The sequence below is a fragment of the Lepus europaeus genome, chromosome 1 (genome assembly GCF_033115175.1).
Source record: "Lepus europaeus isolate LE1 chromosome 1, mLepTim1.pri, whole genome shotgun sequence".
Lineage (NCBI taxonomy): Eukaryota > Metazoa > Chordata > Mammalia > Lagomorpha > Leporidae > Lepus > Lepus europaeus.
Genome location: NC_084827.1, coordinates 26,107,594 through 26,121,272, shown reverse-complemented (window position 1 = coordinate 26,121,272; position 13,679 = coordinate 26,107,594). Strand labels below are relative to the sequence as shown.

At 39.3% G+C, this 13,679-nt stretch overlaps 2 protein-coding genes across 6 annotated transcripts in view; both read right to left on the bottom strand.

Moving 5' to 3' along the window:
* CADPS2 (calcium dependent secretion activator 2) overlaps nt 1-13,679 on the bottom strand; it is a 628,355-nt gene that overhangs the window by 424,728 nt on the left and 189,948 nt on the right. The gene's annotated exons all lie outside the window — the stretch shown is intronic.
* The window catches only part of RNF148 (ring finger protein 148), a 39,548-nt gene continuing 26,358 nt past the window's right edge, over nt 490-13,679 (bottom strand). The window contains exon 2 of the mRNA XM_062206392.1: nt 490-1,543. Within this exon, the coding sequence (XP_062062376.1) occupies nt 613-1,524 (912 nt within the window). The 5' untranslated portion in view covers nt 1,525-1,543 and the 3' untranslated portion in view covers nt 490-612. The remainder of the gene's footprint in view (nt 1,544-13,679) is intronic.

Genomic DNA, 13,679 nt, shown 5'->3' with positions numbered 1-13,679 from the left:
CAATGTTTGCAATTCTGCCTTAAATGAGGCCTATAAGAATTTATAACAGTTTCAGTTATGTAACCAAAAGTACTATCATGTAAAATAATTATTTAGAGTATATTATCCACCCAGTCATTAGTTTTGGAAACCATATTTCCTGAGTATTAATAAAATATATTAACCATGAAAATTAAACCAAGATCTAATACTATAATGAAGTTTTACTAAGACATAAATTATTTTATATAACAATACATCAAAATATGGAAACAAGGTACGAAAATCAGTATTTAAGAAATTTTAAAATAGTATGCACAATTCTCTGCAGTATCTATGTCATAATCATAGCAATGTGAAGATAAGGATTAGTGCTATTTTAAACATATACTAATGTCTATTTTTTGTAAAGGAAAAAAAGAGTAACAAAACTGGTGATAAAAACAACAGTTCAACTAAATGGGCAATGACATGGAGTTTTATTTTTTAAACACAGAAACTTCACCCCCTTTGGTAGTTAGGCAGAGAAGCTAAAGTTGAAATTTTCTCTATAAATGAAGTGCAATAAAGCATTCATCTAATCTCAATCTTTAGAAAGATCTGGTTACATCTTCAGAAAATTCTCCAGGTTTCTTAAGTTTTCAAAATATTGCACTTGCACATGGGACAAGTCCTATGGACTAAAAGCCAGGGGTCAATGCATGTCTTATGGAAAAAATGTTTGCAAGTTAAAATACGTACTACATCTTGGGGCTTGTACATGTCAAAGCAAACAACGCAACTGTCTTCATTTGGATCTAGTTCCTTATCACCTTCTTTGAGCACTCGAACTTGAAGCTGACCGATAGCTTTCTTCACGTCTGCCTTCACTTGTCTTCGCCTCCAGGTGGAAGAATTGGGCATTCTAGGTCTCCAGGCACAGTACAGTAAAAGGTAGGCAATCGTGGCAGCCAGGAAGGTAAACAGAGACATGACATAATGGCTCAGCCATGGCATATGCATTCTTCCCACTTCAATGATGATTGTCACATAAACTCCTTTCTGGATCAAGTGCAAAAGTTCCATGCCTTTTAGGTTGCCTATCATCACTGCGACTATATTTTTTGTTCCCTGGTGAGACATGGGAAATACTTTGTTGCCTGTACCTGGATAGTTATAGATGATCACCCCATTTGCTCCCTTCTCTGCTGCCACATTGATTTTGTGTGTGAAAGTACAGCCTCCTCGTTCAATGAGGGCCAGCCAAGAGTCTGCCTGCTCAGGTCTGCTGAAATTGGTCAAAGGATTACAGGCATTCTGATTCCAACCTTCAGGAAGTACCACTGCACCAGATACCCTTTCCAGAGGAGAATGATTCCCAAACACTCCACTCTCTCCTAGTTCTGATACAATCCGATTTCCAACCTGAAACGTTATGTTCAGGTGAGCTGTCCATATTGCTTTTCCTTTCGAGTCAGGAAGGCTAAGAAGTAGAAGGATGCTAAGCTTTAACAGTCGAGATGAAACAGAACTATGAGTTGAAGGAGTAATTCTAAGCAGGTTCATTCCTCCATTTGCCTATTAACTGACAAACATGAAAAATAAAACAACGTCAGTTGTAAAAGAAAGTAGATAGCTTCAACTGCTGGTAATAGATTACCAAAGCCTGTAAATGGAAAAGGTTTGTGTGGATCAAAGAAATCTTCCTCCTTCCAGCATTTTTATTTTTGGTAGATTATCTTTCTTATAATGAAACAAAATAACAAGCGTTGTTATATGTACAATGTGATTTCAAGAAATTATGACTTCCTAATGAGGAAATTGTGACATCAGAGGTAGTTAAGCCAATCCAAGCATTTGTTTTAGTGCACTGCATGCTGAAATCCTATTGGTCAAATACCTACTAAGCAATGAGTCCAGATGTGTATTAGCATGAATAAACTCTAAAGCAATAAGTAGGTAAGGATTCTTAAAAGTCTTGAGTTTCTTTCCTAGTTTGGAATAGATTGAAAAGCTGCATAACAACTTTACATTATTTGTTTTTCTCTCTGTGAGAGAAAGATAGAAGTCATTTAGGTATCAGCACATATACCTGGCCAGTTGCCAGTTCTGGTGTACAGTTTGATACTAATCAATATTCCATTCTGTGGGAAGTAGGAGCAAATCATCCCTACTTACTTGTAGCATTAAATGCAGACACCAGGCAAAAAGATTCCACATGAGGAAAATAAGAGTATAAACATATGAGTTAGTCTGATATAGTTCCATTTTGCAAGGTAAATTCAAATTTATTCACTGAAATAGCTACTGAGAGCCTACTATGCATTGAGCAAATGCTCAATAGAGAACACAGATTTGAAAAGAAAATAAGTTTAATTCTATTCTTGTGGTAGCTATTGTCTAGTGAGTGTAGACAATTAAACCAACACACACTTACCGAAACACAAACTGGAATAAAAGCTTCGAAGGAAAACCCGGAGCACCAAGAGAAAGAATGGAAAAGACAGAAAAACTCAGTAGGGAGGCAGCACATGTCTCTAAGAAACTGATCTTTAATTGAGCCCCGAAAAATAAATCAGAGTGACCCAAGTAAAGAATGAGGAACAAGATGTCAGGCAGAGGACAAAGTGAGTTTCGAGACCATGTGATAGGAAGGGACCTCAGAGGCAGGCTAAAGAAAGGGTCTGAAGAATATGAACTTGGCAAAGCAGGAGACTGGACAGCTAATGAAGAAAGATAGGCAAATGGTAATCTGAGTATTCAAGGTCAACAGCATTAGCTTTTGTATTATATTAAGGATAGGAGAAACACACAGAGTTCTAAGCGCAGGAGGTGATTTGAATGTGTTTCCAAATGTTCACTCTTTAAAAAGGTATTTATGTGTAAAATGGGTGAGAGAAAGAGAATAATGTGGTGACATGAGTTTAGGTAGAAGAAAATAGCTTGAGCTGAAGCAACAGTAAACACAAAGACATAGACAAATCTAAGAGTTGTCTTCACAGGTAAATTAACAGATGAGTAACTGGAAAGGTACTGGTTGGCAGAGAAAAGAACCATCGCAAGGATTACAAATCACTGCATTACTCTGCAAGCCACAGAATCTTCATTGCCTTAACGGTGCCTTAAGGGGTGGGCACTGTGGCACACTTGTTCAGCCATCACTTAGGAAGTAAAAATTCCAAATCAGAGTGCCTGGTCTAAGTCTAGGCTACTCCATGCTCCTAACACAGCTTCCTGCTGATGAACCTTAAAAGCAACAGAAGATCCTGCCACTCACAGGAGGAACCTAGATAGAGTTCCAGGCTTGTCACTTCAGCCTGGCCCAGCTTTGTCTGCTTCAGGCATTTAGGGGAAAAAAAACAGCAGATGGAAGATCTGTGTCTCTCTCTCCTACTCTGTCTACAAAAATAAAAAAATAAATTTTTTTTAAAAAAGTTCTTTAATGTTTGTTTGTTTTTTTCTGTTTGTTTTGTTTTCTTTTGTCAGGCAGAGTTAGACAGTGAGAGAGACAGAGAGAAAGGTCTTCCTTCCGTTGGTTCACCCCCCAAATGGCCACTATGGCCAGCGCACTGCGCCAATCCAAAGCCAAGAGCCAGGTGCTTCCTCCTGGTCTCCCCATGCGGGTGCAGGGCCCAAGTACTTGGGCAATACCTCCACTGCCTTCCCGGGCCACAGCAGAGAGCTGGACTGCAAGAGGAGCAACCAGGACAGAATCCAGCGCTCCGACCAGGACTAGAACCCAAGTGCCGGTGCTGCAGGCAAAGGATTAGCCTAGTGAGCCACGGCACCGGCCATGTTTGTTTGCTTTTAAGTCCTAATGTAAAGTCTGTTTCAGGGAGTCGATAAATTGGCAACACTCAAATATTTATCTATCATGTATAATACATCTCTTATATATGGGAGACACTGCAAATTCCCAGAAATTCAAAAGGAAAAAATCCTGTTTCCTAACATGTAAAATGCATTCATATATTTAAATCATAGGCATATTATGAGAATTTTGTCATGTAAAGAAAAGCATTATGGTACTCTCTGCCCACAATATCTGCTTTTCCTTTTAATAATTAAATGAGAAGTGGTTGATGTGTTCCATTCCTAAATTTTTTTAAAGGTAGATGTAATTCAGTTCACATCTGAACTACCCTTACAAGTACACTTTTCCCACAGTCAAGAGGAGTATGAATTCCTGTCTGACTCTAGCAGCAGTGTCAAAGTGAAGCCTCACTGGAATCACAGTTCAACATCATCAAATTAGAAGCTATTTGTTAAATCTCCATTCACCAAACGTTTGGTGGTGGGATCTAAAAATGATGTAGTTCTGGGCCTGCGTCATGACATAGCAATCCAGCTCCCAGCTGCTATGCCTGGGAAACCAGAAGAAGATGGCCCAAATGCTTCTGCCCTTGCACCCAAGTAGGAAATCCAGATGAAGCTCCAGGCTCCTGGCTATGACCTGGCCCACAGTCCTAGCCACTGTAGCCATTGGGGGAGTGAACCAGCAGATGGAAGATCGATCTCTCTCTCTCTCTCTCTCTCTCCCCCCTCTCTCCTGCTCTCTCTACAACTCCACCTTTCAAATAAATGAATCGTTTTTTAAATGATATAATTCTGACATTGCTTCATTTTGCTGGTTTTAAGGGTGCACAATTTAAACAGCAGCTATATTTTTCTCAAGACACACCTCAAATCATAAGGTTCCTTGCATGGTTGAAGAATCAACTTGAAGACCTTACAAATTCATTGAATTTTACTCATTATAAGACGAAGTAGCTAAGGCAATGGTAGTTAGAATTTCCCTTCTCTTCTGTCCCAATCTCAGGACAAAATGCAGCTGTAAGAAACAGTCCTCCACCTGTCATCCATTGACTCTCAAGCAGGGCAATTCTGCCTCCAAAGAGACATTTGGTTACTTCTGGAGACATTTTTGATCATCACAACAGAAGAGTGCTACTGGCAAACAGTGAACAAAGGCCAAGAATGCTATCAACATCTTACAATTTAGAGGGCAGCCTACACAATAAAGACTTAATAATGCCCAATGCTCTAATGGAATAGCCTTCAGACAGCAGGACCATCCCAAACTCACTCATCTCTAATGATAAGGTCTGAGCTGTCATAATGCAGTAAGATTTTATGCATAACTGTCAATGTATCCATCAAGGATATGCCATCAGTGAAACTTCATTTCTCCACATTTCCCTGGAATAGAAACAGCAGAGATCTATACAAGCAACCTACTAGTCTGCAGTTTGGGATTATAAATTGTATCCATTCCATCGGAACCAGATTGGAGGGTTTCTATCCTGGGATCAGAGTGGTTGAATGGAAGAGACTGAGGAATAGGATGTTGGATGCTATAATTGCCTGTTCCTTTTAGACCACTTATCTGATGCACAGTTTGTTTTTTAACAGTCAAGTATTAAAGTTTATTTTGTTAAATCTTGCATGTATGTAAAGATAAACAAACATACTACTAGGGTTGAATCAATGCTTCAAAAATCCCTGCTTTTCCCATCTTTCCACTCCGTCATTTCCCATAAATTTGTTTTCTTCCTATGCTTGCTCCCTTCATGATCCTCCAAGGTGGCTATGCTGTTCCATGTATCAATAGGCAGACAACATCAGAAGCACAATGGTTGCTTTTCTCTCTTGTATCTCTTCTTAAGAGCAAGAACATTTTTCCTAAAACTTATCAGACTTCCCCAGACATCTCCATGGCTAGCATTACTTCACAGGCTCGGGTCTAACAGAACCTCTGGAAATTAAAATGGAATGATTATGATTAAAATAATCAGGATTTATCTTGTTGTGGAAGACCTCTTCCCTGAGGAGCACACAGCCAGAAAGGATGAAGATGTCAGTGCTTTGCCACCAAGAGGAAAATACACAAATTGGAAAGTGAGCAGCAATAGGTCCTAAACTCCTGTATGCGTCCACAGGAATGATACCCACATAATCACCAGCCACACAGATATGTCATATGCCTTTCACATACAGGACTGACATGGACCAGAGTCTATGTTAAAGAAGACACACATGACCCTGTCCTTAAGGAAGGTAGAGAGAAAAAGTTATAAACAAATTGGGTGTGTCCTGTAACTTCTAGGCTTCAACTAAAATTTCAAGAAATAAAAACTATCATTAAGTATAAGTAAGAAGAGAAAAAACAAACATACCAACTGATGTCTACTCCCTCTGCAATTTTTTGGCCCCCACTGATAAAAATGTTCAGACTTACAGGCATCTCTATTCTGATAAAGTAAAATAACTAAACACACTTGCATTGCACTATCCAGATAGCATCTCTGAGATGCAGGAAAAACCGAAGGGGCTTCAACAAAATGTCCCACAGTCATGGTATCCAAGGCTATGATATTATGAAAGGGATCTAGGGATCCAGAAAACACAGTGCTGCTGCAATTCAAATTCAAAACTGGCAACTATTTAGGTTTCCTGCCAGGAATTAAATTCATTGCAATGGGAAAGGGGGGAAATAGAATACTCATTCTAAATTGTTTACTGAGAGCAACAACAAAAACAGCAAATAATGCTAATGACAGACACTTTTCAAAAGAGGATCTTCATATTTAAGATAAAATTTTACTTTCAAATTTTATTATGTGATTGCCAACTGGTAAATCTTCATGAAAATAAACTCGATCTTTTCTCTTGAACTTCTCCCATTACTATCACTATCCCCACATATTCTAGCACACATACAAATACACCCAAACATGTGAAATCCATGTATATTAGGAGTTTTCAAAGATTTCTTGGACTATCTGTATTATGAAAATACCACAAGCAGATTTAAAATTTTATTGCAGCAAAATAAACTTTTTAACAAGATTTTTTATAAACTGCTTGAAATATCCTCACATACACAATGATTACAGAAAAAAATCTTTGACACAAATGCACTCTTCCTTGTAATCTTTCTGAATCCAGAAGAGAATTCTGTATATGCAAAACATATAATAAATTTTAAAAAGTGCCTATAAACTTCTGTATTATCTCCTAATTCACATACTGAGCAGGATATCTACACAAACGACTGAAAAAGAAGGGAGTAGAATGGCAAAATAAGGGAGCATGGTGAGAAGGCCATTAACCTGGCCACAGGTGCACATCAATCTGAGTTTCTGAAGCAGTTTCAAGCCACATGTGTATGATGGGGGAAGACAAACAGGAGGAGAAGGGAGAACATGCATGCTGGGCACATGCTGTCAAAAACTCTTCCCTGAGCCCATCAGGCTCAGAAGTTCAGCAGCAGGAAGCACACAAGCAGGTCCACCCCATCCCAGTATCAGCACAGAAGCGCCGCAGCAAGCCCTGGGAGTGTGGTCTCATAAAGCCCCTACCTCAGGACCAAAACGTCCACTATCACAAAGCTGCAACAGGGGAGCAGGGGCCCTGAAATGCCATTCAACATGGGATCAGGGCCAGTCTCACGATACAGTTGCCAGAAACCTCTAAGAGGTTCCTGAAGAGTTCCCCTGCCTATATCTGGGCTCTGCTACCAGGTCAAAGCGAGGCTGAACTTAGGATACAGGAAAGCAAATATTTCAGCTGCTGAGATAAGAACAAAGTATGGAAATGGGGTCCATGCAGGCTATTACATAGACAGAAAAGTCACCAGATTTACTCAGGGTCTTCATTAATATTCATGCTAACCAACATGATAATGTTATAAAAAGTTCTGGTAACCAAGTATATTAGGAAAAAAAAAAACCAACCTAAACAAACACAATAGATTTTATTTTTAAAAAATTTATTTATTTATGTGAGAGACAAAGGGAGCTCCTATATACTGGTTTGCTCCCCAAATGTAAGCAACAGCTCCCAGCTGAAACCAAAGCTAAGAGTCAGGAACTCCATCTAGGTCTCTCACGTGAGTGGCAAAGACCCAAGTACTTGAGCCACCATCTGCTGCCTCCTAGAATGCATATCAGCATGAGGCTGGACTTGGGAGTGAAGCTGGGACTTGGACACAGGCACTCCAACTGGGCTGCAGCACCACAACCTGCAGCTTAACTGCTGTGCCCAACACCCACTCAGTACAGGATAATGCAGCACATTTTTAAATCATCATCTCACTAGCCAGGATTTCTTAGCTACATAAACTAGGATTATTATGTTTGCCTGCATGTTTAATGGCGGGATGCATGAGAAACATTAACTTGTATTAAAACCCCTACGTTCCAAAAGGCCTTTGTGACACTAAAGCAAAGAAAAACTACCTGATATTTCTAAAATACCTAACGCAGTGCCTGGTTCAAAATGTTTGTTTGAATGAACGAGTCACGCAGGCAAGTTTTACCACACTTGGAAGAATATTTTCATTGCTTTTCTTCTGGCCTTCATCATCCTCTCAGTGTAGAATTTTGCAATGGCATTTTATCTAATCTTCCCCTCCATAATTTTGTTCAGTTTTAATTCATTCTGTGGACAGAGAAGACTATAGAAAACAGAAAGGAAATTTTACCATGAATTCCTATTTGTGTAAAGCCTTAAGAGAGCTCCCTCAACCCAGAGAACAACATGCACACTTTCAGGAATGAAAAAGCTTCTCCAGTTTGGATCTCTTTCCATCAGTTCAGCCTCATTTTATACTAGTTCAAGCCTGGAATGTGTGCTTCTTCAATTCAAATGGCTTAGTTTCCTGTGGCCCTTTTGCAATAGTGAGTACACAGAAGCTTATACAGACTGCGCCCTCTACAAAACCTATTCTGTCTATCCTTATAGTATGCTGTTTACAAAGCATCCCCAATCTCTTCCTTTTTTCTCTGAACTGAAGCCCTCTTGCAAAGGGACTTGGAAAGTTTTTTCGGAGGTAAGATTTATTTGCATGATTCTGGGGGCTGGATAGCCTGGTGACTCATGCTGGCCACAGACTGCAGCAGAAGTGATGGTGTGTCAGCTCCAAACCTAAGCCTCAGGAGTCCTTGCCTCTTCCCCTCAATTTTCTGGAACTCTGCTGCCTTAAGTGAAAAAATCTGGCTTGATGGAGGATGAGAAATTGAAGAAACCCTAGCTCTACTGAATGAGGTGATTGATCAATCCACAGATGGGCAAATGTGTGAGAGCCCAAGATGAACAGAGCTACCTACATGATCCCAGGATGAACAGACACACGTTTGAAATGTTAGCCAATAGGTGAACAATGTCTCAACCAATCCAGAGACTTATAAGAGATAATAGGTGATAAGTCCTTGAAGCCAGGTAATTTGGGGTAGGGGGAGGGGGTTATTTTGCTGCTGTAGCATTTAATATAGTTCCTGCTACAAAACTACTTATTTTATTAATTTGCTGTGGGCTGAAGTTAAATAATATTGACACTTTAATATGTAGGTTCTAGCACAGCACAAAACACACATAGGTTCTCCAGGAAGGGTGAACTAAATCAATAATGATGTGATCCTCTGTATTCTAACCTGTAATATGTTCCATGCAACAACTTTTATCTTCACAAGGTTGATCATTTTAATAAGAATATAGAATAATTAAAATTTACATGATGAGTCCAACCTTTAATTCTTCCAAAGATGTAATACTCAAAAAACTTTATTTTGTATAACCAGGCTTGAATACAAGGATAAATAAGTAGTTGGAATATAACCAAAGACTTTAATGATGTAAGTCAAACAACATAAATTATAGTCTTTTTCATTCTGAATTCACATCAAGGTCTATATAATTTTAACACTAAATTGGAAACAAATTCTCCCTCTCATTCAGTCTACTAACTTAGAAGACAGAATGGTGATCAACAGAGCAGAAACTCATTATTACTGCACTGGGAAGCAATGCAGAGAAAACCAGTGTAGTTCTTCCATTAAGGAGTAGGAGGAGCTCAATAACCTTCAGTTGACACAAGACATAGGACAGTATTTGGCGGTACCATCTCCATTACAGCCTAGCACAAAATTCATCTTACTGTTAACCATTTAGACTGGAGTTTTTGAGGGGATAGAGAATCAGCAACAAACTCAAACAAGGAAATAAGTTCAAAAGTTCTGTGAATTACTATCAGAACATGTCCCATTTTCTTATTAAGCTATTCTCATTCTCTCATTAATAAGATCTGGGAATTAAAATCAAATGGGTTTGGTAAAACAGAAATAGATTCTAGAAAGGGGTGTGGAAAGTTTTTTTTTTTTTTTTTTCTGCCCAGAGCCATTCAGATATTTCTAATAATGCTCATGGGCCATATGAAATTATCAACTTGAAAATTCGCCTGCTATAGATTTACTGAATTTCAAGTCCCACCTATTGTTGCTTTGGCAGGGCTGGATAAAACAATTCTGTGGGCCTTATTCGAGCCAGGGGACAGATGTTTCCCACTCCTGGTAAGCCTTCCTAAGCTACTCTCAGTCATTGAAGATCAACATAAGCTCTGCCCTCCTAAGACAGGTCCCAGGGAGCACAGTTAACATTGAATGATTTCTTAGCAGTTAGAAATAGGAGGGTAGAAGTGATTATGGATATTTTCCCATTAAGATCTTTCTCATTTATATCCCTCAGGGAATCACTGGGGGCAGGGGGGGGGGGGGGGACAAAAAGTATGGAGTCATCACTCTAGTGGAAACAGCACACTGCACCATGAGTTATGTGACGGACTTGTATCCAGCTCTGCTACACAGCCACACTGAGCCCGTTTGTCACCTGTACCATGGGGAAGTAACACTTGCCTTAGGGGTCATGGTGATTATTACATGACATACTTCATACCTATTCGTAAATCAGCAAGCACACTTGGTGGCTGGGTAGGTGCTCAATGAATGCATATTTCTTCCTCTTCCTGATTCCATAAAACTTCTTTCTTCCATTTCTACCTTATTGAATTCTGCTCAACCTTCAAAACCCAGCTCAATCTCTTTCATGAACTTCATGGCAAAAACAACCTGCTTCTATGTTGTGATTTTTGCACCAGTTTGACCGTCATTTAATTTTGCCTTATATTATAGGGTAGATGTTTATATGCTTATATGTCTACATATATATTTTTACTAAATTTTAGTATCTTATAAAGGAGTGATCTTGCCTTACTCTTCTTTGAAAACCCCATCTCTTCTTCCTATCTCTAAAATACCAAAATAAAATTTGTTCAGGGTCTCTGACAAATGTTTGACTTTTTAAGCACTTACTCTTCAAAACATTAAGACATATCAGCAGCTTTTGCAACCTTTGCTTTATACAACCACCCTTTTAAAAAAATAGAATTGGAAATGATTTGACAAGTCTTCCCTCAGCTAAGAATTACATTGACAACAGTTGTCCAGAAAAAGGCTTATTTAATATCACCGGATCAGAGGCCATCTGTCTTACATTTTCTCTCCAAAAGTCAAGAATAAATTCCATCCACACTTCTGTTTCTGAAAAATAGACTGAATATATAATAATATGTAACCATAAGGTGACAGTTATTTCTAACAGGTAAGCAAGTAGCTTTTGCAGGATGAAAAAAGCCTCTTAATAAAGTTTTATATGAATTACTATATATGCATACACAAGGGTACCACAAAAAGTTGACTGAGGGGCCTGGCCAGTGGTATGATGTGGTGGGTGGGGCCACCGCCTGCAGTGCCAGTGTCCCATGTGGGCACCAGCTCAAGTCCTGGCTGCTCCACTTCTGATTCAGCTCTGTGCTGTGGCCTGGGATGCAGGGGGTACAGTGGAAGATGGCCCAAGTGTTTGGGCCCCTGCACCTGTGTGGGACACCCAGAGGAGGCTCCTGGCTTTGGATCAGTGCAGCTCTGGCTATTGTGGCCATAGGGGAGTGGGCCAACAGATGGAAGACCTCTCTCTCTCTCTCTCTCTACTTCTCTGTGGCTCTGCCTTTCAAGTAAATAAATAAATCTTTAAGAAAATAAATTTTAAAAATTCATGGAAAATGGATGTGTATGTGTCTAAGATTTAAAGCAGGTATGCATCTAAGATATAAAGCAGATTATTATCACTTGAGAGTGCAAAACTATATAATCTGCATTTAGGGAAAAAAACTAACTTAGGAAAGAATGGTGAATTGTTGTTCTAGTTGGTGACTATTTAACACAGGTGGTTATATAGTCAACCCTTCACAACTGTGGGTTTAGCAAAAACTGCTACATTATTGCTAATGTGTACCATGTAGCTGGGCCTAGGATAGATGTCTCTGTACTAAACATGTATAGATTTTGTGTTGCTTATCATCATTCTATTAACAATACAAGAGTATTCGCATAACATTTACACTATATCAGTTATTATAAGTTATGTTATGGAGTGATGACTTTAATTACATAAGAAGTTACTGGCATATAGCCCAGTGGTTAAATCTGCACTTGGAACGTCCTCATTACATACCAGAGTGCCTGGTTTGAGTCCCCTCTACCCCACTTCCCATCCAGCTTCCTGCTAATGTGCACTCTGGGAGGTTACAGGTGATAGTCACATACTTGGGTCTTCTGCAGCCCACATGGGAGACTGCATGGGTTCTGTCTCCTGGCTTCAGCATGGCCCAGCCCTGGATGATGCAGGTATTTGGGGAGTAAAACTGTTGATGGAAAATGTCTGTCTCTGGCTGTCTCTGGCTGTCTGTCTCTCTATGTCTTCCTCCGTTTTCTCTTTCTGCCTCCCTCTCCAACTTTCAAATAAAATGAAATTAAATAAAAATTTTAAAATAAATCACACAGGTAGACCTTAATGGATTATATGCAAATACTATGCTATTATAGAAGGAAGTTGAACATTCTTGGTTTGGGGCTCCTGGAACTAACCCCCTATGCATACCAAGGGATAAGTGTACTAACAGATTAGGTTTGTGGTGTGATTGATAGTTCAAATAAACCAACAGAGAAAGTGAGATGGGTAACCTGGAAATAAATGTGAGTGGTAGTCTCTACCTACAAGTACATAAAGGTGACACAGTATTCACTGTTTCTATCCTCTACAGTTTTTGAATTGTTTCCATAATCTTAAATTTTTAGCTTAATTTTCTATATCTATACCTATACCTATAAAGTACTATACTATACCTATAAAGTACTATACCTACAAAAGTACTTCAAAAAGTTCCTGGAAAATGAAATTTGAGTTTATTTTGCTAAAAAAAACTTTTTAAATCCATGCATATTTATTTCAAAAATCTTCATTTACACATGTGTACATTTTACTTTCTTTGGTAACTTTCTCTGTTTTTAAAGATTTATTAATTAATTAATTTATTTATTTATAAAGAGTTACAGAGAAAGGGAGAGAGAGGGAGGGAGGGAGAGGGAGAGAAAGAGGGAGAGAGAGGGAGAGAAAGGGAGGGAGAGAGAGAGAGGGAGATATCTTCCATCCACTAGTTCACTCCCTAGATGGTTATAACAGCCAGGACTGGCCCAGGCCAAAGCCAGGAGCCAGAAGCTTCTTCCAGGTCTCCCACATGATTGGCAGGGGCCCAAATACTTGGGCCATTTCTCTGCTGCTTCCTTCCAGGCCATTAACAGAGAGCTGGATCACAAGTTGAGCAGCCAGGACATAAAGCAGCACCCATAAATGCTAGAGCATCAAGAGCAGTGGTTTAATCTGCTATGCCACAATGCCAGCCCCAGTTCCTCTTTTTTAATACTTTATTCTTTAAAAAAATATTTGAAAGTCAGATTTACGCAGAGAGAGAAGGAGAGGCAAAGAGAGAGAGAGGTCTTCTATCCGCTGGTCCACTTCCCCATCGGCCGCAACGGCTGGAGCTGCGCCAA